Source organism: Podarcis raffonei, chromosome 16, assembly GCF_027172205.1.
Source record: "Podarcis raffonei isolate rPodRaf1 chromosome 16, rPodRaf1.pri, whole genome shotgun sequence".
Classification (NCBI taxonomy): Eukaryota; Metazoa; Chordata; class Lepidosauria; order Squamata; family Lacertidae; genus Podarcis; species Podarcis raffonei.
Genome location: NC_070617.1, coordinates 22,487,000 through 22,509,329, shown reverse-complemented (window position 1 = coordinate 22,509,329; position 22,330 = coordinate 22,487,000). Strand labels below are relative to the sequence as shown.

Sequence of the window (22,330 nt, the reverse complement as noted above, 5' to 3'; positions counted from 1 at the left end):
CGGTGCAGTGCAGCATGGGGACTCGCTTCTGTGGCACTGGAAATCACGTATGTGCAGATGCCAGAAATTGCAGGCGCGCTCACTCACACACACAATCCAGCCCATAGCGGGATCTCCACTGGAGTGAACCGGCCCAGGCTAGGTAAACCTTGCCAGCCCCTGATATAGATAGCCAATTGGCTGCTTACCAGACATGTAAAACAGTGGTGGCTGGTGCCCTTTGAGACTGGTGGAGCGGCAGGCAGGGAGCCCGACAGTAGGTGGCGCCAGAGCCAGCAACGGGCAGAACCAACTAGTTCTAGGTTTGTTCCCATCTTCCTCCCTGCTGAGTTCTACAAGGGCAACAAAAAGACTGAGGAGGAAGAAGCAGCTTGCAGGCAAAGACATCCCCTGGACTGGGTGCAAGTAAGAAGGCAGGCTGGCAGGTGAGGGCTGGCAAAGGGCAGGCTGAGATTGGTGGGATAATGCCCTGGTCAGCCTAATGGACCAGCCTCTCTGCTGATTTAAGATGAGGCCTCAGAGCTAGGTGACTGGCTATGTCTGTTTTACTGATGCTGGCGGTGATATGGTAGGAGTGAAGTGTGTGTGTTTGTGCATGAGTGCACACACGTCTTCGCTGTGTCCATGTGCATTTGATGGTTGTTCCTAGCAACCGAGCCCTTGCTGTGATGATAATCCATGTGTCAGATGGAAATTCTTGTTTCTTTCCTGTTGGCTTCACTGATTTCTGGTTAATAATGATCCCCCCCAACCCTCCTTTTAGTGCTAGAGTCTGCTTGTCATGCAGCTCATTCCTCCCATTACATAAGCCCCAAGTGCAAAAAGCTTTGATGGCTGAGAGAGAACTCATGGCAAGACTCTTGGAGCTATTTCACCTCAATTTAGCATTTAAGTGATCTACAGGCACCGCAGTTTAAATAATGGTACCCAAATGCCCTTTGCCATGATGCACAAGGAATATGTTTCTGTGCAGAGGCAGAACTTTGTATGCCTATCTGTGTATAATATTGCTACCACTAGTACTGCTTCTACTACTACTTTTTATTATTAGACATTTTTAGCCCACTCTTCAGCCAATAAAGGCTCCCAGAGCAGCTTACAAATAATCAGTGGGAAGACATGTTCCCACAATCTAAGAATTCATGACACAAGAGGAAAACGAGTTAGGGAGGGGAGAGGAGAAAAGCAGGCTCAGGCCCCAGTTATTAGTTACAGATATTTTGCAACGGGAAGAGTAATGGGAAATAACATTGGCAGAGGAGGCAAAAGTTGCTGGTTTTCAGTTGAGCCAATGTACAGAGTCCGATCTCTCCCTCTCCTGGTGAGCTCTCTGCCTACAGGAGTGCTGTGTTTGTGGAGGCTGGGCTGCCTGCTATTCTGTGTTTGTGACTTTGTTTGCAGAAGCTGGCACAGCCATTTATTTATATGGGTGGGAGGGAGTAAAAAATAACATTTTTGGCAGCATGACTGAAGGGAGAGGGGGACCCCAGAGCCTGAGGATGGCCCAGGTTTTGCTGCTTCTCAACCGTCCAAGAATTTGGCCCCTTTATGTTTGTTTTATCCCTCCTGCTCTCTCTTTGTCCTTCCTGTTAACAGCGTTCCTTCTTTCCTTCCTGCTGCAGGATGACATGCAGAGGGTCATTGACCAGCAGCTGATGGACAAACATCCAAAGGAGTGGAGCCAGCCCACCTATTCCTTCTCCAGCGGTCACGGAGCAAAGCGGCGCACTAGACCCTCCCCCTTGCTGAGGCCAGAGCAGCAGGGGTCAGAGCCCAGCGGGGCAGAAGGGAACCGCCTCTTTTCTTTTTTCAAGAAAAATTAATTGGACAAGAGCAACCACTCTCAATTCCTTTTTCCCCCTTCCTTTTTCCTTTTTTATTTTTATTTTTTGAGATGAAGGATGCTGGAGAGAGATTCAGCAAGCTCAGCTTGTGATGGATGACGGTCTCCAATTCCGGTCACAGAAGAAGCCACCAAAAAAAACACAACGAAGAAAAGGGGGGGCAAGGAGTCCCGTCCCCCAACCCTTAAGAACACTGCACTAATCTTGCAGGCTGCGTGGTCTGAACTCAATGTTTACATGCGTCATAGTCCAATCGCCGGTCTTCTGCGCGATAGCAATTGAAAAGGACACTCTTTGATACCTTAAAGCAACATGATAAGAAAACACACAACCTTCAGGGTCTCTTGTTAGGTCCACTCTGTTTCTGCTGTGAGTAATCCAGATGTCTTAAAAGTCATTCTCTTCTGCAAAAGAGGAAACTTTAAAGGACCAGTTGAGATGTAGGAGCCAAGGAAGGGCCGGGGGCCCGGGGGGGGGCGGACGGGGAAGAGAGAGAAAGGGGGAAATAACCATGCATTTTATTTGCTGAGTTTCCATTCTTTTCACCAGACCAGAGGGCACCAGGTTGGCAAAGGCGGGTCATGCTTATCTGTCCATTTCTCAAAAGTGAGAGAGAGAGAGAAAGAGAGCAGTCGTGGCTCCTGGTTTGAGCAGAGCCAGGCAGAACTCAACAGATGGAGGAGTGTTTGTGCTCTGTCCTGGTCTATCTCAGGGTGGGTGACTAAGCAAAAATGTAAGCACACTGAAGGCAGTTCAGCTTCCACGTCAGCTCTGTTCCCCTTCCCAGAGGTTGTGGCTGCAAGGAAATGGGCAAGTCTCTAGCCAGCTGGAAGTTGCAAGTATGCTGCAGCAAGAGTCTAAGGGGGGCAGCTGCTCCTGTGCCTAAACAAGCACCATACCAACAAGCAGAAGAATCCCTGGACAAATCCTGCTGTCTCTGCTTGTGAGAACCAGAGCCCAGGTTTTTGTAAATCCTTGGAATTCAGTATTCCCCCACCTCCCCTCCCAAGTTTGTCCTTCAGCAAAATGAGACCACTTGCTGTCTTCTAACCTGGCCACGTGGTGCTGTCCAGATCTTGTTGGACTACAGTTCCCAATATTACGAACCTTTGGCCATGCTGGCAGGGGCTGATGAGAGTCCCAACAAGATCTGGAGGGCACCATGCTGGCAAGGGCAAACGGGTGCCACCCTGCCCTGCTACTGACAGAGAAGCTGTGCCAGCCTCGGCGCCAATTTTGGGAGAGGTCTTGCATGTAATCCTGAAATCAGCACTAATGCCTGTGCTGCTTCTCTGCTGGCAGTGGTCTGCCCACAGGGGTGCTGCCTTGGGGGCTTTTGCTGCCTGAGGCAGTGGCCTCACCCCACCAGCCCTGATGTTGGCTATCCCTGCCTAGGTGCTAAACCCCACCCCCCCTTGCTGCTATTGCGAGGTTAAATTGGGAGTGAGGCTCATGGAATAATAGAAGTGTCAGGAGCGTGGCATTTTCACAAAGGGGAGGCCCTACTGCTGAGAAGCGGGAGCTGTTGAGACTTCAGCCTGATCCTCACTGACTCCCAACCAGCATGGTCAATGGTCAGGGATACTAGGAGTTGGGGTTACAGGTTCCTCACCCCAGCATAGGTGAGGCCAGATTCCATCTTTTCTTGGCATGGTAGTGTTCTAGGCTAGGGGCAGCCAACATGATACCCTGTGGGTGCTGTTGGACACCCAACGTCTTGACTATTGGGCCTGTTGGGAATTCATCAACAGGTGCAGGGCAGCAGATTTAGCTATCCCTCTTTGAACTGGAGGAAGGTTTGGGGGAGCTCCAATCTAAAAGTGGCAGAGCTGAGATGCAGGTGGGCTTCATGAGAACAAATCCTTTTCCAACCATAGACAGTAGGTGGTGTATGAATGCCCAGTCTGCTGTTATATCTTCTCTTGGCCCTCCAAAAACAGGAACCCAACTCTTGCACCTGCTGCAGATGCCCTTCACAGCTGGAGCAGCCAGCAGAAATCCAGCTAAACTTGTCCAATATAGATTTAGACTGAGTGCACACTATACATTTGAAGCACATTTCCCCCTTAAAATTCTGGGCACTAAAGTTTAAGAGTTGCTGGGAATTGTAACTCTGTAAGGGATAAACTACAGTGCCCTTAATTATTTAAGGGAAAGAATGCATTTTAAAGATATAGTGTGTTACAGCCTTAATCTGGTAACTGGCGGTTAGAGCAGAATGCTTGCAAGGGAAAGACAACTGGTTATGAAAAGGATGGGGAACCTGTAGTCTACTGGCTGCTGTTTAACTACAGTTCCCATCATGCCCCTAACTATGTCGGCTGGGGTTGATGGGTGCAGCAGTCCAACATATGGAGGACCGTGGGACAGATAGTGCTGGTTTATGTAGAAAGGAATCCCTGCGCTGTGAGTTCTGTTACACCAGGGTGGGGAACCTGTTGTTACTGGAATCCCATCTGCCCCCAGCCAGCCTGGCCAATGGTCAGGAGATGATAGGAGTTGTAGCTCAGCAATTTCTAGCCCATAGGTTCCTGATCCCTTCATTACACCAGTCTGGAAAAGAACCCGAGTGGCAACATTCATAAAGGTATTCTGGTTAAAATAGTGTGTAACAGAACCTGTTACCTATATTCATACACTGGTTTGGCAGACAGCATCATTGAGCACTGTGGGTCTTCCTTTTGAGTAAAAGCATGCATAGGATGAGGCTGAAATCTTAGGGGGAGGGGGGGAAAGCAGCGTCTTTCCTAAAATGTGATGCACCGTATTTTGCTGCCTTCTCCTGCAAGGTTAGCTACTGCCCATTGCATTGTGGGATACTGAACTGAAAGCAATAAAGAGAACAGGGAGGGCTGGTCTCCCTCCCCTACCTTGAGAAACCTGACAGCCACACTTGCAGACTTGATTCCAGGAGTTGCCAGTCCCCCACCCACGCTCTCTGTTGAGCATTGCCATCTGTCATAACAGCACAGCTCCACGCCTCCCCCCCCCCCCAGCCACATCATATTGTGATATTATTGAACTACACAGCCAGGGGTGATGGAGCTCCATTAATTTGGGAGAAGAGGGTGGCTATAGAGCAATTGCAAGGAGCCACACTGCCCACTTTATCTCCCCCCTCCCTGCATTAGCTGAGAATCCCCACTAGGGGCATCAGTCGTGGTATCACTACCTAAAGATCAGACCAGACAAAACATTGCACAGATTCATTTAGTTAATTTTTGCACCTAAAAGTACACCACTCTATATTTTGGAACAGGAAAGGGAAAACTGTGTCCTGTGTCCCATTCCACCCCCCACCCCCCATTCTGGGGACTGCAACTCCCATCAGTCTCAGCCAATGTGATCCAGCTGGAGTCTAACAACAGCTCAAGGGCTGCAGTCGTCCCCCCTGTGTTTTAGAGCCTGGCATGTGTTTTGCCTATAAGCAAGAGGCAGACTGATAATGCAAGAGGGGCACCTGTAGAGCCTCTGGCTCCCTCCATCATTGATCACTGCCAAGTAGCTAACCTTTCCTTAGGAGGAGCAAAGAAAGCTGCAGTAAAACAGTGGCAGGAGAGAGATGGCCCACAGCTCCTGTTTTCGGCTCTCTGGGATGCTTTTCAGCTTTCTCTGGCTGTGGGTTGGGCAGGCTCAGCATTGTCAAGAAGGAAGCAGAGCTAGCAAGCCCCATGGATATACACTTCACACGGGAGGTGCAATGGGCCACCAAGTCTATTGCCTATAGCAAAAAAGAACGTAATGGGGGGGCACATCAGGATCCAGAGAGGCCCAGTTCCACATGGCAAAACTGATCCTCATTCTTACCATTTGGAGGAGGGCAAGAGAGATTGTGTGGCTGTCTGTAATAAAATAAATCCCGGCACATCGAAAACTTGCTGACCAGGAAAGAAGGCAACTCTAGAACATGTCCCCAAGTTTTATTTTATGTGCAATTAAGAAGAAAAATGAGGAGCATTCAGTCGCTCAATTCCCCATTATAGAGCCCGAAGTAATATAGGCCAGGAAGTGAGCAGTACACAGCCTTTTTAAGAACATCAGAAGATCCTTCTTGCCGGATCAGGCCCATCTATTCCAGTATCCTGTTCTCACGGTAGCCAACCAGCCCTTTTCACACACTACTTGATCTAGGCTGTAAGCCAGAGCTGGGGTAAGCCTACAGTCCTTCAGACGTTTCTGGACTCGCAGTGCCCATCATCCATCACCCACTGGCCATGTTGGTGGGGCTAATGGGAACTGGAGTCTTAACAACAGCTGGAGGTCCAGAGGTTGCCCAGCCCATCATAAGGGAACTAGGAACCTACTAGCAATGAGCATTCGCAACAGACCATGGCAGGTTCTGGGGACAGTTCACACCTCTGGAGGCCCTCGGATCTGGATCTGTCAGCGTTTCCCACTTCAGCAGCTCAAACCGCTTACCCAAAAGTAAAGCGAGATGTGCCTGGGAGCTGCATCAATAGGCTTCCCCCACCCTGCCCAAAGCCCTTGGAAACCAAGCACACAGCAGGGATGAACAGACAGAATGTATCTATAGAGGTATATGTACATATTACACAGTGCAGTAATTTTTGTATGTAGCAGTAATGTAAATAAATGTACTTTTTATATAAATATATATAAGATATTCTATAAAGGCATATTTTAGTAGAAAACGCCGCTCTACTGCTTCTTTTGTAAATAGTTCTCGTCAGAATAAAATGGGTCCTTTCTATGGGTACTGTCTTTCTATGGGTACTGTGAATTGCTCACTGTTGTAGGGGGGAAGAAGAGAAGCTGTACCCTGCAAACATTGCTAGACTCCAACTCCCATCAGCCTTGACCACTGGTCATGTTGGCTGAGGCTGATGGGGGTTGGGAGTCCAGCAACATTGCAAGGGGGGGGGGGAGACCTTCTTTGGGAGTTCCAACAGGGAAAAGCACTCCCTTGCTGCATTTAAGCCAGTCCTGGAGAACTGCTTGGCGTACTGACATTGTTGGACTCCAACGCCCATCAGCCTCCAGCCAGTATAGCCAGTGGCCAGGCATGATGGGAGTTGGGAGTCCAGCAACATCTGGAGGCCCACTGGTTTCCCTGTCCCCAACGTCAAACGATGGTAGCGTGTTAAAAATAATAATTTGTGGTGTTCGTTTAGTGCTCTTTGTACAAATATATGCCAGGTGTTCACAATGCAAATTACATAACTGAAATACTACAGGTTAAAAACAAAAGCACTTCTCAACAGCTCCAAAACCAATTCAGACAGAATGAATGATCCAATTGGGCTATTTAAAAAAAGACCTTCATTTTCCATAGGATTTCTATTTAAAGCACCCAGGAGAATAAAAATGTCCTAACCTAGTACCTGATGGTGATGCTGACACTCAAGACAGCTTACTTAACTGTTCAGCTTGTAAACTCAATCCCAGATGTGTCTCTTCTGGATTATAAACCGGCTTTCATTTTCCTACAGATGAGGAGCAGCCATTGCTTCTTTATCCAAAAATCTTAAGTGTATAACCACATTTTTGTACTCTACACTCCAGCCCCCTGCTTTGTGCAACATCTTGTCCAGTGAAGAGTTCTAAGACAACTCAGAAACCTGCCACATTTAGGGAATAAAGGTGGTGGGACCAACAAGTCTCTCCCCTCCGCTTTGTGAAGAAATATAATCTAGCAGATCCCTTTCCAAAAGAGGCTACATACAAGACATTAGCATACAATACATTTTCCTGACGGGCATATGGAGCCTAACTGGGAAAGTGGGGGGGGGGGGGGAGAGAGAGTCAAAGAAGCCAGAGAAGAAATTTGCACACCTGATACTGGGGGAGAAGCAAAAGACAGGAGCCTCGAAGGAAGATTTGGCAGCTTGGCACCTTTATTTTTAGTTTTTTAAAATTATTTAAAAAGCATAATTAGAAAGTTTCAATATACAGAAATAGTCCTAGCAAACCAGTTAGACATTCCACCGCTTGACATCAGCACCGCTAAAAACGCAGCTCTCCCCACCCCCCCATTTAATACTCCACAGGCACCACCCACTAGCACTGTCCACCAAGTAAATCTACCACCGTGAAGCCTCCTTTAATGACCGGAGCTTATGCAGCAGCACTGAGCAAAGACAAGAACCGGGAGAGGTGCTGCTAACGGCATCCTTGGGAAAAGAATCCCATGCTTCAACATCGGAAACTGGGACTGCTGCATTGGCAAAGCTCACACCCACGCGCCCCCCCCCCTTTCACAAAAGACCACTGCAATATGAGAGCCATCCCCCCTCCCTGTCACACATTGAGGATCCACTGTTGCTTCAGCCCGTGAGTTCCAAACCAAGACACCAGCACGTTCCACCATTTTCTACGGGCCTCTTAACGCTAGCCATTCCTTCCCAATTGGTTTGCTCAGCTCACATTCTCAATTCTGGAATTAGTGAGAAGTTAACTTACAAGAGACGAACAGAGCAGACAGCTGTGGAAGATGGGCAGCTGGGATGGATGTTGTCTTTGAGAACAATTTCACCGGCCAAAACCTGTCACATTCGCCGCTTGCGTGGGAAAAGCCTGCAGAGTCAGACTACTTGCAATGCGATTGCACGAGGGCTTTGTACAACCATAATTGCAGGTTTTTGTTATTCAAGGCAAGCAAAATAATACGGGGTTTCAACTTAGCCCTTCTTGCATAATTCAATGTCCAAAGGGTCAGTGACGCTGGAGAGCCTCCTATCAATTTCATATTCGGGGGAGGAAGGAATCATTTTGGTTGAAAAACATGTGCTCTCCTATAGCCTGGGCCATCTTAATATGCTAGGTGAGCTCATTTTTAAACAATGAGGAGGTAAGCCTCTGGTTATTTCCCTCCTAAAGCCCACCATAGCCATTAAAAAAGAACAAGGGGGGGATAAAAACCTTTTACTTTCAGCATAACCAGATCAGAAATCCAGTCAAGACTGCACAAACCACAGCAAAAGCCCCATCCAATACCTAAGAGACCACCTCTGGTCTGATAAAGGACACAGAAAATAGCCTGTTGACACCTGTTGGGTGCAAGCACCATTTGGAAGAGCCAGGTACCCCTTCAGCTCTTAATTTGTAGGAGAAGGGAACAATGCAAGAGCCACAGAGAATGTTGGCAGCCAGAAATGCACTTTTGAGAAATGCACATCGTGTAACTGTGTGCAGAATGATGAGTGCAGGAGTGGGGAATAGTTTTTGAGAGATTTACACTTTGGTAGCTCTTAAGGATGTTATGGGAGAGAGATTCCACCGGGGTGGGGATAATACTAGTTTTAAGTCTCACATCTAATTGCCAAAGATTTCATTTCAACTGGCCAGAGAAGTTAAATTGGGATGGGGGTGGGGGTGGGGGAAGCCTCTCTCACCCCCTGCCAGGGAGTGTGGAGAAGAAAGAGAGCACAGCTATTCCAAGAAGTGACAAAGCTCCAGCAACATTGGCTATTCTGGAGACTGGGGGAAAAGGAATCTCGGAAGGTTGCCCACACAGCCTGAAAAAGTAGCTAAGGCCTCCATCCTAGCCTGAAGGTTAACAAAGGCTGAAGAGGAATGAATGCCAACAAGGGGCAGCTTCACGTAGGGACATTGTACTGTACTCTTTGGAGGGAGAGAAAAAATGGTGAACTCTGAAGAAGTCATGATTGGTCGATAATTAAGAAGGCAGAAGCGACAACGAGGGAGGCGCAGCTGGTTAAAGCACAATATACATTATGTACAAAACTCTTGAGATCAAAAGTCCACTTGGTAGGCAAAGTCATTTTTGTCTACAAGATGTTCTTGGGGGGGGGGGGATAAGGTAGGAAAGAGGGGGCAGAATCACCTCCATCCAATACCTCCTTGGCACTATTGTGGTAAGGTGCCTCCTGACCGAAAATAAACGTGGAGAGAACTCATTTAAATAACGGCACAAACTGAGGGGTGTGCGGGGGGGCAGGGAAGAGTCCTCCCATGGCCTAGCCCAGTGGAATCGCCGCCTGCATCTGGCTGGAAGGGCTGAGGTGTCTGAGGGTGCAGTCTCTGCCACAAAAGAAAAGGGCATTAGCAACACCGGGCCTTCTTCCGTTTACTGTTCTTCGTTAGCTTCACCACATCGTTCTGTTGCTGCTGCTGCTGCTTTGCTAGGTTGTCTTTTTTGGCTCGCAGAACCAACTCTGTGATGCAGTTGAACATCTGAAAAAGAAAAATGCAAGATGAGAGTGGAGAACTCTGAACAACAATAAGCAACACGCCGGAAAGCAGACCAGCAGCAGTCTCTGGCTACACCAGAAGTGGCCAGTTCTAGAATCAGGGGCACCGAAGACATTATATTAGCTGGCCACTAACTAGAGTTAAGAGCTTGGATAATGGGATCACATGTTCCGTCAAGAGCTCCTCACCGCTCTTGCCCCTCTTGTTCAGCATGGCAGCTGAACAATGTTGTCCCTGCTTAACACAAACTGAGGGGTGCTATTGAACAAGCTTTAAGAACAGGGATGCAGAAGCTCCAGATGTTGACAGATTCCCATCAGCCCCAGCACCAGGGCCAATGGTCAAGGGAGACAAGGGGAGGTGTAGTCCAACACCACTGGAAGGCCACGGGTTCCCTATCCCTGCTTTAAAAGAGCTGTGAGGGCCAAGTGACGTGGTTCTGGATAAAAGCCTTAAGGATACTAAATGAGGAGGGGACCAGAATAAGAGGTAACTTTTGAACCACTACTCCCATCAGCCCCCAAGGTAAGGAAAGGAAATATGTGGCTTTTCACATGCTGTAGGGCTGCAACTCCCATCCCCCTGACCATCGGTCCCGCTGGTTATGCCAAAGGACTCTCTTCGCCAGCCTCCAGAAGCAAATCTATTGCTTTCTACTTCCTACATATCAGGCACTCTGCAGAGAGAGGGATGGTTTCTTCACAACCATGTCAACGCCTTCCTTGGTATGTAGGCTAGAACAGTCAAGGGATCAGCAATGTGCTCATCAGAAGCAACATGTCCCCTGTGGGATTAAACGTAAGCCCCCCCCCATCTTTTCCTTGGTTATCACTTACTTCTTCCACATTAATGTTCTCTTTGGCGCTGGTCTCAAACAGTTGTATCCCCATCTGCCCAGCAAATTTATAGGCGTCTTCCGTCTCCACCACTTTCCGTTCTGGGTCATCGTTCTTATTACCAACTGCAAGCACCAAGAAGTCATATTTAGCATTTATACAGCTCTTCAAGGTGATCAAACCCTTCATATTCTCAGTAATTTGGACAACAGCCTTATGAGGTAGAGCCATGTGATGATGCCCACGTTGTAGGTTGGGGTGGGGGATAGACAGAGGCCGAGAGTCAGAATCTTGCTTGCATAAGACCACCTGAAAAGCTCATGGCTGAAATGAGACATCAACTGGGACTTAAACTGAGAAATTTAAGCTGGTTCATAGCTCAATCTGCCACTAGGATTCTTTAGCTACCATGGGAAAGTGCAGTCCTATGAATCAGCCATCAGCTGGCCACAGTAACATGACTCAAAGGCTGCTCAAACCAGGCAGCTTACCTAATATCCGGCACACATCGTCGCAATTCTGGTTTATTTCATGCAACCACCGCTTGACGTTCACAAAGGACTCAGCGCTCGTAACATCATAAACCACAATAACCCCGTGTGTCCCTCTGTAGTACCTGAGGAGAGAAAGAGGTGTGTTAAGACATGTGTCTGCGACACTATTTGATGCTTCACATGCTTGCTTATTGGGGCGGGGGGGGGTGGCGGCAAGGAGAGAGAAACACCAGTATCCCTGAAGCAAGCAAGATGGCTGTGAAGGGCTTGGGGCTGCCCTTAACTGCTTGGACTGGGCAAATAGAAATTGTGATAGAAACAGAAGGGCAAAAACTGGAGCCTTTGAAGTGAGGAGAGGGGAACCACACAAACAGGCAATGATAGGCTGCCTGGGCTTCAGCACTGTGGGGGAAGCACATGATGCAGGAAGTGGAAGCAAGATTCTGTGGGATGCAGTGTTGGCAGAGATGGTTCAGAATCTCAGATTACCATGGAGAAGACTCTGTGAGCCATGGACAACTGCTGTCACCATGAGCTTGAAATGGATTAGAAATTCAGGAAAGAGAGATGAGCATAAGAGAAAGATGTCACAGAAGGAACGATGTTGGCTGAACCAGTAATGTTACCGGCCAGCAAGCCATACTTGGGTAGGAAGTTTCTGAGCATGATAGGAATTCAACAGCACTGAGACATTCAAGGCCCATGGAAAGATTTGATGGGCAGCTTTTTTGGTGGAATGATTGTGGCATTCACAGCTGCTATTTTGTGGGGAAGGGACCACAGTTCAACATTAAGGCTTGGCACGCAGAAGGTCCCAGTTGCAAACCCCAACATGTCCGGGTGGGGAAAAATTATCTGCCTGTCAGTCAGTGTAGACCAGGATGGGGAAACCTTTAGCCCTCCAGATAATGCTGAACCACATATCCTATCAGCCCCAGCCAGCATGGCCAATAGTCAGGGCTGACAGGAATTGCAACCCAACAACATTCGCAGGGTCAAAGGTTCCCCACCCTAGAGGAAGACAATCCACTACCAGATAAACTAATAGTCTCAACTGGTGTGTAAGTCAACCTGATGTGCTAAAAGATGGGTTGTAAGCACCTTTGGGCAGGGACCTGTTTATTTGCTGCCATGAACATTAGAAGGTGTAGTATAAGCAAGAGCAACTTGTAGGCAGCCTTACCACCAAGCAAGTGGCACAGTGGGGGACAAGGGTAGGAATAGAAGTCGGCTTTTACATGTTAATAAGCTTATTGTGCATTAAACAGCATCTGGACTGGTCACCTGAAGTCACCCTGCACACTCCCTTGGTTCCATTTCAGTAGAATTTACCCAATACAGTCTTAAGAACATCAACTGGACCAGACAACTATGTTTCTTTGTTGTAGCAAATAGAATAACAAAACACAGAACTAGACAATTGTAAATCAGCAAATGTATCGCACAAACCTTCAGTCCCTCTTCAGGGTGCAACACACAGATACATGGGTGCACACAAATCCTGGAACAATACCAACTAAATGCTGCAACCTGAACTCTGCTCATGTGCATTATTTTGGCTGAGCTTGCATGTCACTGGGAGGGGCCAAGTGACGTACAGAGCCCTGAAGCCCCACCCTCTGATCCTGCAATGTCTTGTTCATTTCCTCTGGCTTCTGAGATTTCCTCTTGCTCAACCCGGTCTTTATGCAAAAAGCTGAGATTCTGAGGGAACTGAATACCACACTGGATGGCTTCCCTGTGCAATTCTGGGGAACTTGAGTGCACACACCCAGTCCTGGGCTTCGCCCTTTATTTACCAAGTGGATTAGGGGCAAAGGCATTCAGCAACTTTTCTTGTTTGCATCCAACATCTTCTTCTGGGAATTCCACACAGGGTACTGGTTCAATTCCAAAAGAGCCCTAAGTCCAAGTCACAATGTGGTGTGTTTGCGCGTGCACGCGCACACACATGCACACTCACACAATCACACACAGGAAGAGCTCTGCTGACACTGCACGAGTGAGACATGTTGCAGCCCATTTACCAGATATTCCGCAGTGCCTGGCTGTTTTACCCCCAACACATTTTCCTGTATGAATCTGGCCCACGCAGCACAACCCTCAGAGGATATGCCTCAGGACTTGAAGGAAGTCAGGGGCCAGTTCAAGCAGCATGCTCAAAGCTTGCTGTTCATATTACTTCCTGCAGCAATAAAGAAATGCAAGATAGCAGTTTCCAAACAGGCTTTCATGTAAATTGGGGAGACCCCCATTGCACCTCAAGGTATAACGTCTAGTTAAGACATGCATTTGTCTCATTTCCAAAATATTTGTATTTGAACAATAATTGATTTCCCCTGCAGATACGCTTTATGTAAAACGAATTTCATCTGCAAATCTCATTTTATAATCTAAGTAACAAGCCAACATTAACCTCTTCCTCTGCCCTGAAAAAACAGCAGACATGGAATCAGCCTAATAAAGCAAAGCTGATTTCCTGCCCTGATTTGCTCCTGTTCTGTGAACAAGCACGCCTCCTGTGTTCTGGGCAGTGCAAAGCCCTTCAGCCAATATTTTTTAAAGCACCCATTGGTTGAAGAAAAGCCATCGTTTTGTATACACACTACGAATTAAAGGCTTATCAACACTGCAAACTTATTCAGTGGTACCTCGGGTTAAGTACTTAATTCGCTCCGGAGGTCCGTACTTAACCTGAAACTGTTCTTAACCTGAAGCACCACTTTAGCTAATGGGGCCTTCTGCTGCCACCGCACTGCTGGAGCACAATTTCTGTTCTCATCCTGAAGCAAAGTTTTTAACATGAAGCACTATTTCTAGGTTAGCGGAGTGTGTAACCTGAAGCGTATGTAACCTGAAGCATAAGTAACCCGAGGTACCACTGTATTGGTATAATGCCACTAACTGCCATGGCTTACCTCAAAGAATCCTGGGAACTGTAGTTTGCAAAAGATGCTGGGGATTTTCTGTCAGTGATCCTTATCTGCCTTACACACTTCCCAGGATTCCTTGGGGGGAGGGTAGGACTACTGAACTAGTTCAAGTCATGAGGTGGCAGTACACCCTTCCTTGCTCTATAGTAAACAACCCACTTGAGACAACAGACAACAGGATTTTAAAGACTAAAAGCTGGCAGGCAAATAATCCCCATTCAAAATACACAGAGAATCTGGACTCAAGTCATCCAAATTACTTCTGTAGGGCACTTCCTCTTCTCAAGCATATGCCTATTTGCAGCTAGCCACACATTTCTTTTTGTGAGCAAGTCCTGCCAGAATGCTACGACGACATCCTCAAGAACAGAAAAAGGATTTTTTTCTCATTTTCCTACCAGTGCAAAAGGGAACTGGGACCAACAGAAAGACAACCCTCCTACCAAGCTGTGATTCCAGCCTATACTCTTAACATTAGATCATGTTGGGAGGGGTAAGGAACCGGCAACCTTCCAGATCAGCGGTTCTCAACCTGTGGGTCCCCAGATGTTGTTGGACTACAACTCCCATCATCTCTGACCACTGGTCATGCTGTCTAGGAATTATGGGAGTTGTAGTCCAACAACATCTGGGGACCCACAGGTTGAGAAACACTGCTCTAGAGGATGTTGAGTTCCAAACTACCATCAGCCCCACCTAGCAGGACCAATGGTCAAGGATGATGGGAGTTGGAGTCCAAAGAATCTGCAGGGCATCACATTGGCTAACCTTGGTCTAACCACCACACAGCACAGCAACATCTCACAGGCCACAGGTTAGCCACCTCTGGAGTAGAATCACAGAATCCTCATACCCTTATAATATACCTTTCTGTGGATCTTAACTGTCAAATGCTTTGGAAGACAATCTTGGTAGAAAAGCTAGGTAATAGTAGCAATAAAAATAAATATTACTGTTATTGTTGTTATTAAATAGTACCATGTGTTTATTAGGTGGCAAGTTCTCATATACTTCCTTTGGTATTGTGTAAAGGCATCTTAGCTAATAATAGGCAAACCTATTTAAGCAACTAATTATTAAAAGACAGGATGAAATCAAGTCCTTAGGTCAATTGACAATCCTACTGAAATAAACTCACGTAGACGTGATGGTCCGGAAGCGCTCCTGTCCAGCAGTATCCCAGATCTGCAGCTTGACCTTTTCTCCATTAATCTCAACTGTTCGGATTTTGAAGTCTACTCCAATTGTGGTGATGTAGCTGCCTGTTGAGGGAAGCAGCACAAACAAGAAGCAGTCAAGCTAATAAGCTCAGCTGTACATACAGAACTTCAACGGCCAATGAAAGGGAGGGCCCTGTTTTCTCACCAGAAAACATTCAAGCTTCAAACCCTGAAGAATGAAAACAAAACTTTATATTTGCAGAAATAAAGACTGCAAACCCAAGAGCATGTAACAGGGAGAAGAAAATTGTGTTGAGCTCATCCACTATTTTGAACAGAAACCTTCTCCCTAAAAGACTTTAAATCATGTCGTTCAGGACTTTTACATATATATGTTTGAAATGTGTTGCAAGTCGCTTGGAGACCTTCAAGTAACAAGCAGCTAAGAAGTCGAGATATTTATTATTATTATTAGTTCTGTGAGTATATATGGGCAAATGAAGGGGTGCATCCTTGCCCCACATGACCTGTTATCCCCAGGATCTAGGGTGATGAGCAAGGGTGACTTGCCACTGGCTTCCCTGCCTTCAAGCCCCTTCTCTTCTCCTTGAGTGTGAATAGAAGCATTCTGGAGCTCCTTGGATGGAAGGCTCCTCTGGAGTTGTTCTGGGCCCAGCTTACCTGAAAAAGTGTTGTCTGCAAAACGTAACAGCAAACTGCTCTTGCCAACACCTGAAAGAGAAAAGAGGGAATGCTCAAGGATGCAAACTGAACCAGAGCAGTGTATTTTATGTTGTATTTCAACCACTTTAGAACACAAAGCATGTAATGCTCTTTTCGTCGGCTACATCTAGCAACAGTAGCTTCACATATCTGGGACTCTTAAAGGTAAAGGTAAAGGTACCCCTGACCATTAGGTCCAGTTGCAGACGATTCTGGGGCTGTGTGCTCATCTTGCTCTATAGGCCGAGGGAGCTGGCGTTTGTCCGCAGACAGCTTCCAGGTCATGTGGCCAGCATGACTAAACCGCTTCTGGTGAACCAGAGCAGCGCATGGAAATGCCGTTTCCCTTCCCGCCGGAGCGGTACCTATTTATCTCTTAAGGTAAAGGTAAAGGGACCCCTGACCATTAGGTCCAGTCGTGGCCAACTCATTTCGCTTTATTGGCCGAGGGAGCCGGTGTACAGCTTCCGGGTCATGTGGCCAGCATGACTAAGCCGCTTCTGGCGAACCAGAGCAGCGCACAGAGGTGTCCCCAAATCTGCTTACTAGAACAAATGCTTTGAGTTTTCTGGTGAGCAGGTAACACAGATCATCACACCCAGGAGCTCTTATTTGGCTACAGTTTGGAGAAGATTAAGAAACAGTAGTCCTTCTTAAGCAGCAGGACAGATTCTACCAATCCCCTAAGTCCTACAAGCCCCCAACATAAATGAGCAGATCTCATCTCTAACTTTGAGTCCTCTGCAGATGCCAAATAGGGGAGGGAACTAGGTGGTGTCTATGAATAATGGTTGGCTAAAAAGCCATGGGAAGGGGCCACTAGGATATCATTATATGAGCTGGTTCTTAATGACGTTATATGTTGCCAACAAACAAGAAAAAAGTGAAGAACTCAGGACAGAGGCTCAATGAATGATTCATTTTAACTCTTGTAATTGAAGTTTTGTTATATATACTATTTTCTATTTATAAGCTACCTTGGCAAGACTGCAGTCTTGAAGAGCTATGCAAAAAAACATTCTAAATGAATAAATGAACAGCATTACTAGGGGTGGGAAGGGACAGGAAGAATAGCCGCTATAGTTCATGCAGGAACCACAAACGAGTCCTCATTATATCATGGAAATCTCTCCATGTTACCTTTTCTGGTTCAGAAGGTTTACCCCTTACAGGATCGATTGCAAAGGATAAACAAGATAAGAAGTGTATAGTTTCTGTGGACTAGGAGAAGCAGCATACAATGTACATTACATAAGAATGTGTTCCTAAGGCCTACAAACCATTTTTTCAAGAGAACTGGTAACATTAATATTGGGATTAAATGGTACACCTTTTGTTTTTACCTAATTGGGATTAAATGGAATTTCTGATACTGGATTACATTTTGCCAGCTGATGACCAACCACTGAATACTACCTAACCACTGTACCTGTAATGATTTGGGAAGCCAGTCATACCACCCTTTGCAGAAGCCATGGGGGCGGGGGAAGTTTACAATAAAATCAAATAAGATAATAGTACATAAAATCCATAAACAACACAATCCTTCAAACCACCACCATTCATAAAAAATCACTAAACAACAATTACTAATAGCGGCAACAACTAATTCATTTGTCTCATTGCGTCCCCAAATGGTCCGCGAAAAAACGTTATGTCTTAACTAACTGGCAAAGAACTGAGGCCAGATGCACTTCATCATGGAGGGAGTCTTGCATGCAAGGAGCCACCCCTGAAAAGCCCCTGCAAGCACTGAAGAGAAGTCTCCTGCTTGAGTGCAGAAGCCTGGAAAAAATGAACATGGGCATATGAAGCTGCCTTATCCTGTCAGACCATTAGCTGATCTAGCCCAGAATGGTCTATCCCAACCAGGCCTTTGCCCTTTTAAAATTTGGGGTTTTGGGGGGGATTATTGGGTTGTTTTTTTATTTTTATTATGTATTTTGTGGTTTTCTATTTTGATTTTATTCTGTGAACCACCCTGAGACCTCCAGATATAGGGAGGTATATAGATTCTAATTCTAATTCTAATAATAATAATAATAATAGCTGGCAGTGGCTCTCAGAGGTATGTTGTCATCACCCACTGTCTGATCCTTTTGTAAGTGGAAATGCCAGATGCTGTTATAATAGCGTTCCAGTGCTTGGCGGGGCAATACAGACAACTGTTTTACTACAGTGTTGCATGGGCTCTGTGCTAAGCTACCATTTGGTAACTGGTCATCTAGATGCACCAGTTTTTAAGACATCTTAGAGCAGAAAATGGATGAAGAGTGGCTAAACCGTAAACTGCAGAAAGATCTCCCACAGCAGAGCCAAGGGAGCAGATGGAAAACTTGCACAAATTAGTGCCACTTCATACATTATGCATTCCCTACACAGGCAGCATTTTCATGTATGAATTAAACAGCGTGAAGCATTTTACACAGCACATGTCAAGCATTCAAAACCTTTCACGTACATTATCTCAGTAATCCCAACAACTATCTGAGGAGGTAGGCTAGTATTATCTGTATACCGCAGGTGAGGAGTGGGCTGAAATAATATAATCTTGCCTCTAGCCCCCTAGTGAGTTTGTGGTTGAGGTGAGATTGCAAAGGAGCATTTCCTGGCTCATACACAGCTACTATTGCTAATATTAAATCCTTAAAATGTTTTCTAGAGGCATTTATAAACTGTATGCAAAAGAAGAAGAAAAGGGAGGCAGGCTCTGCCCTTGGGTTTACAGTCTAAGTAAGACTAGACACAAAAGGAACGGGGAAATGTAAAACAGCTCTTACAAATGTTAGCTCTGGGAACAGAGAATTGCTTTTAATTAACCAACAACGGAGGTCTCTAAGCTCTCATAGGATGGCCTACAAATCTAAACACCTACATTTCACAGTTGCTTCCTTCCCCATCCCATCAACCAGGTACCTCACACTCACAATGCAAACTGTATGTTGTGCAATCATTACAGAGAGAATTCTCATAGGCTGTTCCATTTTTATAGAATGTCCTTTCTCTGAAGGACCACCAAACTGAAAATAATTCAGAGGCAGGGCAAGACCTTCCTGGTTTTTAAACTAGTTGTGGTTGAAGGGCTGCTTGCTTGGGAAGCCGGTGCTCAAACCCACATTCAGTTTTGAAACTCAGAGGAAATAATTCCCTTTCTATCTAACCTGCTCAGCTCAATTATTGTGAGGCCACTACTCTAAGCTCTTTGGGAGGAAGGGCAGGAAACAATCGATATTAAGCCAAATTACATGTAACGTAGCTGCCAGTACTTGGACCTTGTCACCTGTGCTTGTCCTCCAAACTCTCCACCATTTCAGCATTTAAAATGCAATCTAGCTGGGACAAAGACCTATCCTTTTTGCAACACCACACTCTAAGGTGTCATGTATATGAATGGTGCTCCATGAATAGAAATGACAACGCGTAGGCGATTCTAACCTTTGGGTAAATGTTTGGTGGCCATGGAGATTAGGAGGAAGCATATTTAAAATTTACTTGTTCTTTCCAGTTACTTGATCTCCTCTTATAACATCTATAGGATACTTTTTTAAAAATCTGCAAAATACTTTACAGTCTTTCATTCATTATTATTCCTCACATTCAAATCTACCCTCTCCCTCCAAGGAGCTCAGCGCATAATAAATAACAGTTTCCCCTGCGCCTATTTTATTCTCACCACAAGCCTTGAAAGTATGCTGAGGGTTAAGAGCACAACTGGCTCAAACTATGCAGTAGACTTCTCACCAGTGGCAAGTGGGGATGAACCCAGTGAAAACCTGTCTTGAACTACACCTGTGTTCAAGTATCCTTGTTTTCACCCATGAGATGTTCAACAACATGCAGACAGCTGGCTTGGCATAGCATCTAAGAGAGTTGTAGCCCAGCAGTTTACTCATACATGCCCCACTGTTTTGGAAGGGTTTACTCAGAGGAAAGTAATCATAGGATTGAAACCTCATTTAGAAATCAGGAAGCTCTTGGTTCAGAATGTATCCTCTACCACAAACACACTAGGTAACCTAAGGCAAGCTGTTTCCTCTCTTTCAGACTTGCAACTTGGAGATACCACTGACCTACCTTTCAAGACTGTTACAAGTATTACAACAAGACCATGCACGAGGTAACCAGAGTCTGTGTGGTGTAGTGGTCCAGGGATAGTCAACAATGTGCCCTTCAAATGTTTTGGTCTACAACTCCTATCATCCTCTACCATTGGATATGCTGTCTGGGGCTGATGGGAGTTGTAGTCCAAAACATCTGGAGGATGCCACATTGGGATTAGACAGTCAAATACAAGAGATATCAGAGCTCCAAGTCTTCATTCACCCGCTAAGTGACATAGGGCAGGTCACTTTGTCTAAGCTACCTCACAAGATTACATGGAAGAAGAAGAAAAAATACGAGGCACTACACTTCTGTAAAACAAGAAAATCCTTAATAAAAAATATTTTTTTAAAAAAAGATTGCTGTGAGAATACTGCAGACACGAGATAAATATGCATATCACCCTGACTGAACAGGGGATTTGAAACCTGACCACCTCAGGTCCTAGCCCAGCCGTAGCCAACCTGGCACCCTCCAGATGTTGTTGAACCACAACTCCTATCAATCCTGGCCAACTACTGTACTCCTACTATACTAGCTCATAGTTACTTATACTGTGTTCTGTCCCAGGGATGGGAAACTTTGGCTCTCCAGATGTTTTACATCTCCCACCCTTGCTGATCACTGACCTTGCTGGATGGCGTTGATGGGAGCTGTAGTCCAACAGCATTCAGAGTGCTCTAACCACTAGGAAACACTAGCTCCAGAGTCACCCTGCTTCCTCAAAGAAATCTCTGGGGTTTTACCCCCCCCCCCGAACCTTACGAACAAGTCTCTTAAAAGCTCCAGGGTACAGATACATACATTAATAAACAGAAAATGAACAGGGGAGGGGGTAAGCAGATATTATTCCTCTCACTTCCCCCACCCCTTGGGGATCAAATCCCTACGCGGCCACGATGAAGCTCACTGGATGACCTTGGGCCAGGCACGCTCCCTCTCAGGCTAGCCTACCTCACGGGGTTGTTGTGAGGATCCAATAGGGAGAAGTTGCGCACCCACCTTGAGCTCCTTGGAGAAAAAAGGCGGTATACAAAATGCAATGCAATAAATAAACGCCCTCCCTGACTTCCCCACTCTCCCCAAGGCTGATGCTGCCCCCCCGGCTCTTCCGCCTCACACATCCTCCTCCCCGCTTTTCCTTCCTTCGAGGCTCTTCCGCTCCCCTCCCTCCGCGCGGGCCGGGCCGAACTTCCTACCCTACCTCTCCCCGCCCCGCCCGTGCCCCGCCCCCTCCCCTCCCCCTCCCCCACCCTGCCTCACCGCTGTCGCCGATGATGAGGAGCTTGAAGAGGTGGTCGTAGTCCCGGGCCATGGCCGGCGAGGCTGGGGGAGGGGAGGACCGCCGGGCGCCCCTGGTGCCGTCGCGGGAAGGCCGAGTTCTCCTCAGGCGGCGGCGGCAGCGGCAACAGCGGCGCCTCCTCCTCACGAAGCTGACCCAGCAGCCGGAACTGACAGAAGCGGCGGCGGCGGCAAAGCAAGCGACGGCGACACCCGCCCCCTCCCCTCAGTCCGCCGTCTCGCTCTTCCGCACCAGGGCGCATGCGCGCCGCGCCGCCCGGGCAGCTGGAAAAACCGCCAGCTGCTCGAGCGCGGCTCGCGGCGCACGCGCGGCTCCGCCCCCTTTGGCCTGCCCTGCCGCTTCCTTTCTTCTTCCTCCCCCTTACCTCGTTCTCATTCGCTTCCTCTGCCCTTGCTCGACATGGCGGCCGGAGCGACCATTCCCGTACTTCTTTCTTGCTCGGCGTATTAATACGCGTGCGCACGGAACGGGAAGCGGGTGCGGGTGCGGGGGGAGTCACCTAATGTGAAGCGGCAAGGAGAGTGAGTTGGCGTCTTGCGCATGCACCGCCTCCGGACGCCTCTGTCATCTCACCTGACAGGTTTCCCTGACAGGGGTAAGACACCGTCTTGCCAGGATCTAGTTCACCAAGGTGTAGCTTCTGGAAACTATGTTAACTGTATAGTGTGCGGAGGGGAGAGTGCCCCTGAGGGTGTGCAGAGTGCCTTCACTTCACCACATCAGTGAGCTCCCAGTCAAGGTGGGGTCAACCATCATGACACTGC

General features: G+C 47.1%; 2 protein-coding genes across 7 annotated transcripts in view; one reads left to right on the top strand and one right to left on the bottom strand.

Annotated features, from left to right (window-relative positions):
- BICDL1 (BICD family like cargo adaptor 1) overlaps window positions 1-6,555 on the top strand; it is a 61,530-nt gene extending 54,975 nt beyond the window's left edge. For 4 of the 5 annotated variants that reach the window (XM_053369689.1, XM_053369692.1, XM_053369690.1 and 1 more), the window contains one exon: window positions 1,623-6,555. In XM_053369689.1, the coding sequence (XP_053225664.1) occupies window positions 1,623-1,823 (201 nt within the window). In that variant the 3' untranslated portion in view covers window positions 1,824-6,555. The remainder of the gene's footprint in view (window positions 1-1,622) is intronic. The other variant, XR_008328080.1, reaches the window with a different exon arrangement.
- Window positions 6,556-7,676: 1,121 nt separating this feature from the next.
- Window positions 7,677-21,814, bottom strand: RAB35 (RAB35, member RAS oncogene family). 2 transcript variants are annotated; one of them, XM_053369698.1, is made up of 6 exons: window positions 21,527-21,810; window positions 16,121-16,171; window positions 15,418-15,541; window positions 11,344-11,468; window positions 10,853-10,977; window positions 7,677-9,998 (listed from the first exon to the last, which is right to left on the bottom strand). In XM_053369698.1, exons 1-6 carry the CDS (start codon window positions 21,576-21,578, stop codon window positions 9,867-9,869), a joined length of 609 nt encoding a protein of 202 aa, XP_053225673.1. In that variant the 5' UTR covers window positions 21,579-21,810; the 3' UTR covers window positions 7,677-9,866. The 2 variants fall into 2 exon arrangements, with proteins under 2 accessions (XP_053225673.1, XP_053225674.1); XM_053369699.1 differs by lacking the exon at window positions 10,853-10,977 and having other exon boundaries at window positions 9,892-9,998; window positions 21,527-21,814.
- Between the last annotated feature and the right edge of the window lie 516 nt (window positions 21,815-22,330).

Excerpts from the sequence above, each read along its gene's own strand:
- RAB35 (XM_053369698.1), bottom strand. The coding sequence starts at position 21,578 with ATGGCCCGGGACTACGACCACCTCTTCAAGCTCCTCATCATCGGCGAC. Across the intron at positions 16,172-21,526 it reads CCTCATCATCGGCGACAGCG|GTGTTGGCAAGAGCAGTTTG; the intron begins GTGAGGCAGGGT and ends TTTCTCTTTCAG. Across the intron at positions 10,978-11,343 it reads CGATGTGTGCCGGATATTAG|TTGGTAATAAGAACGATGAC; the intron begins GTAAGCTGCCTG and ends TGGTGCTTGCAG.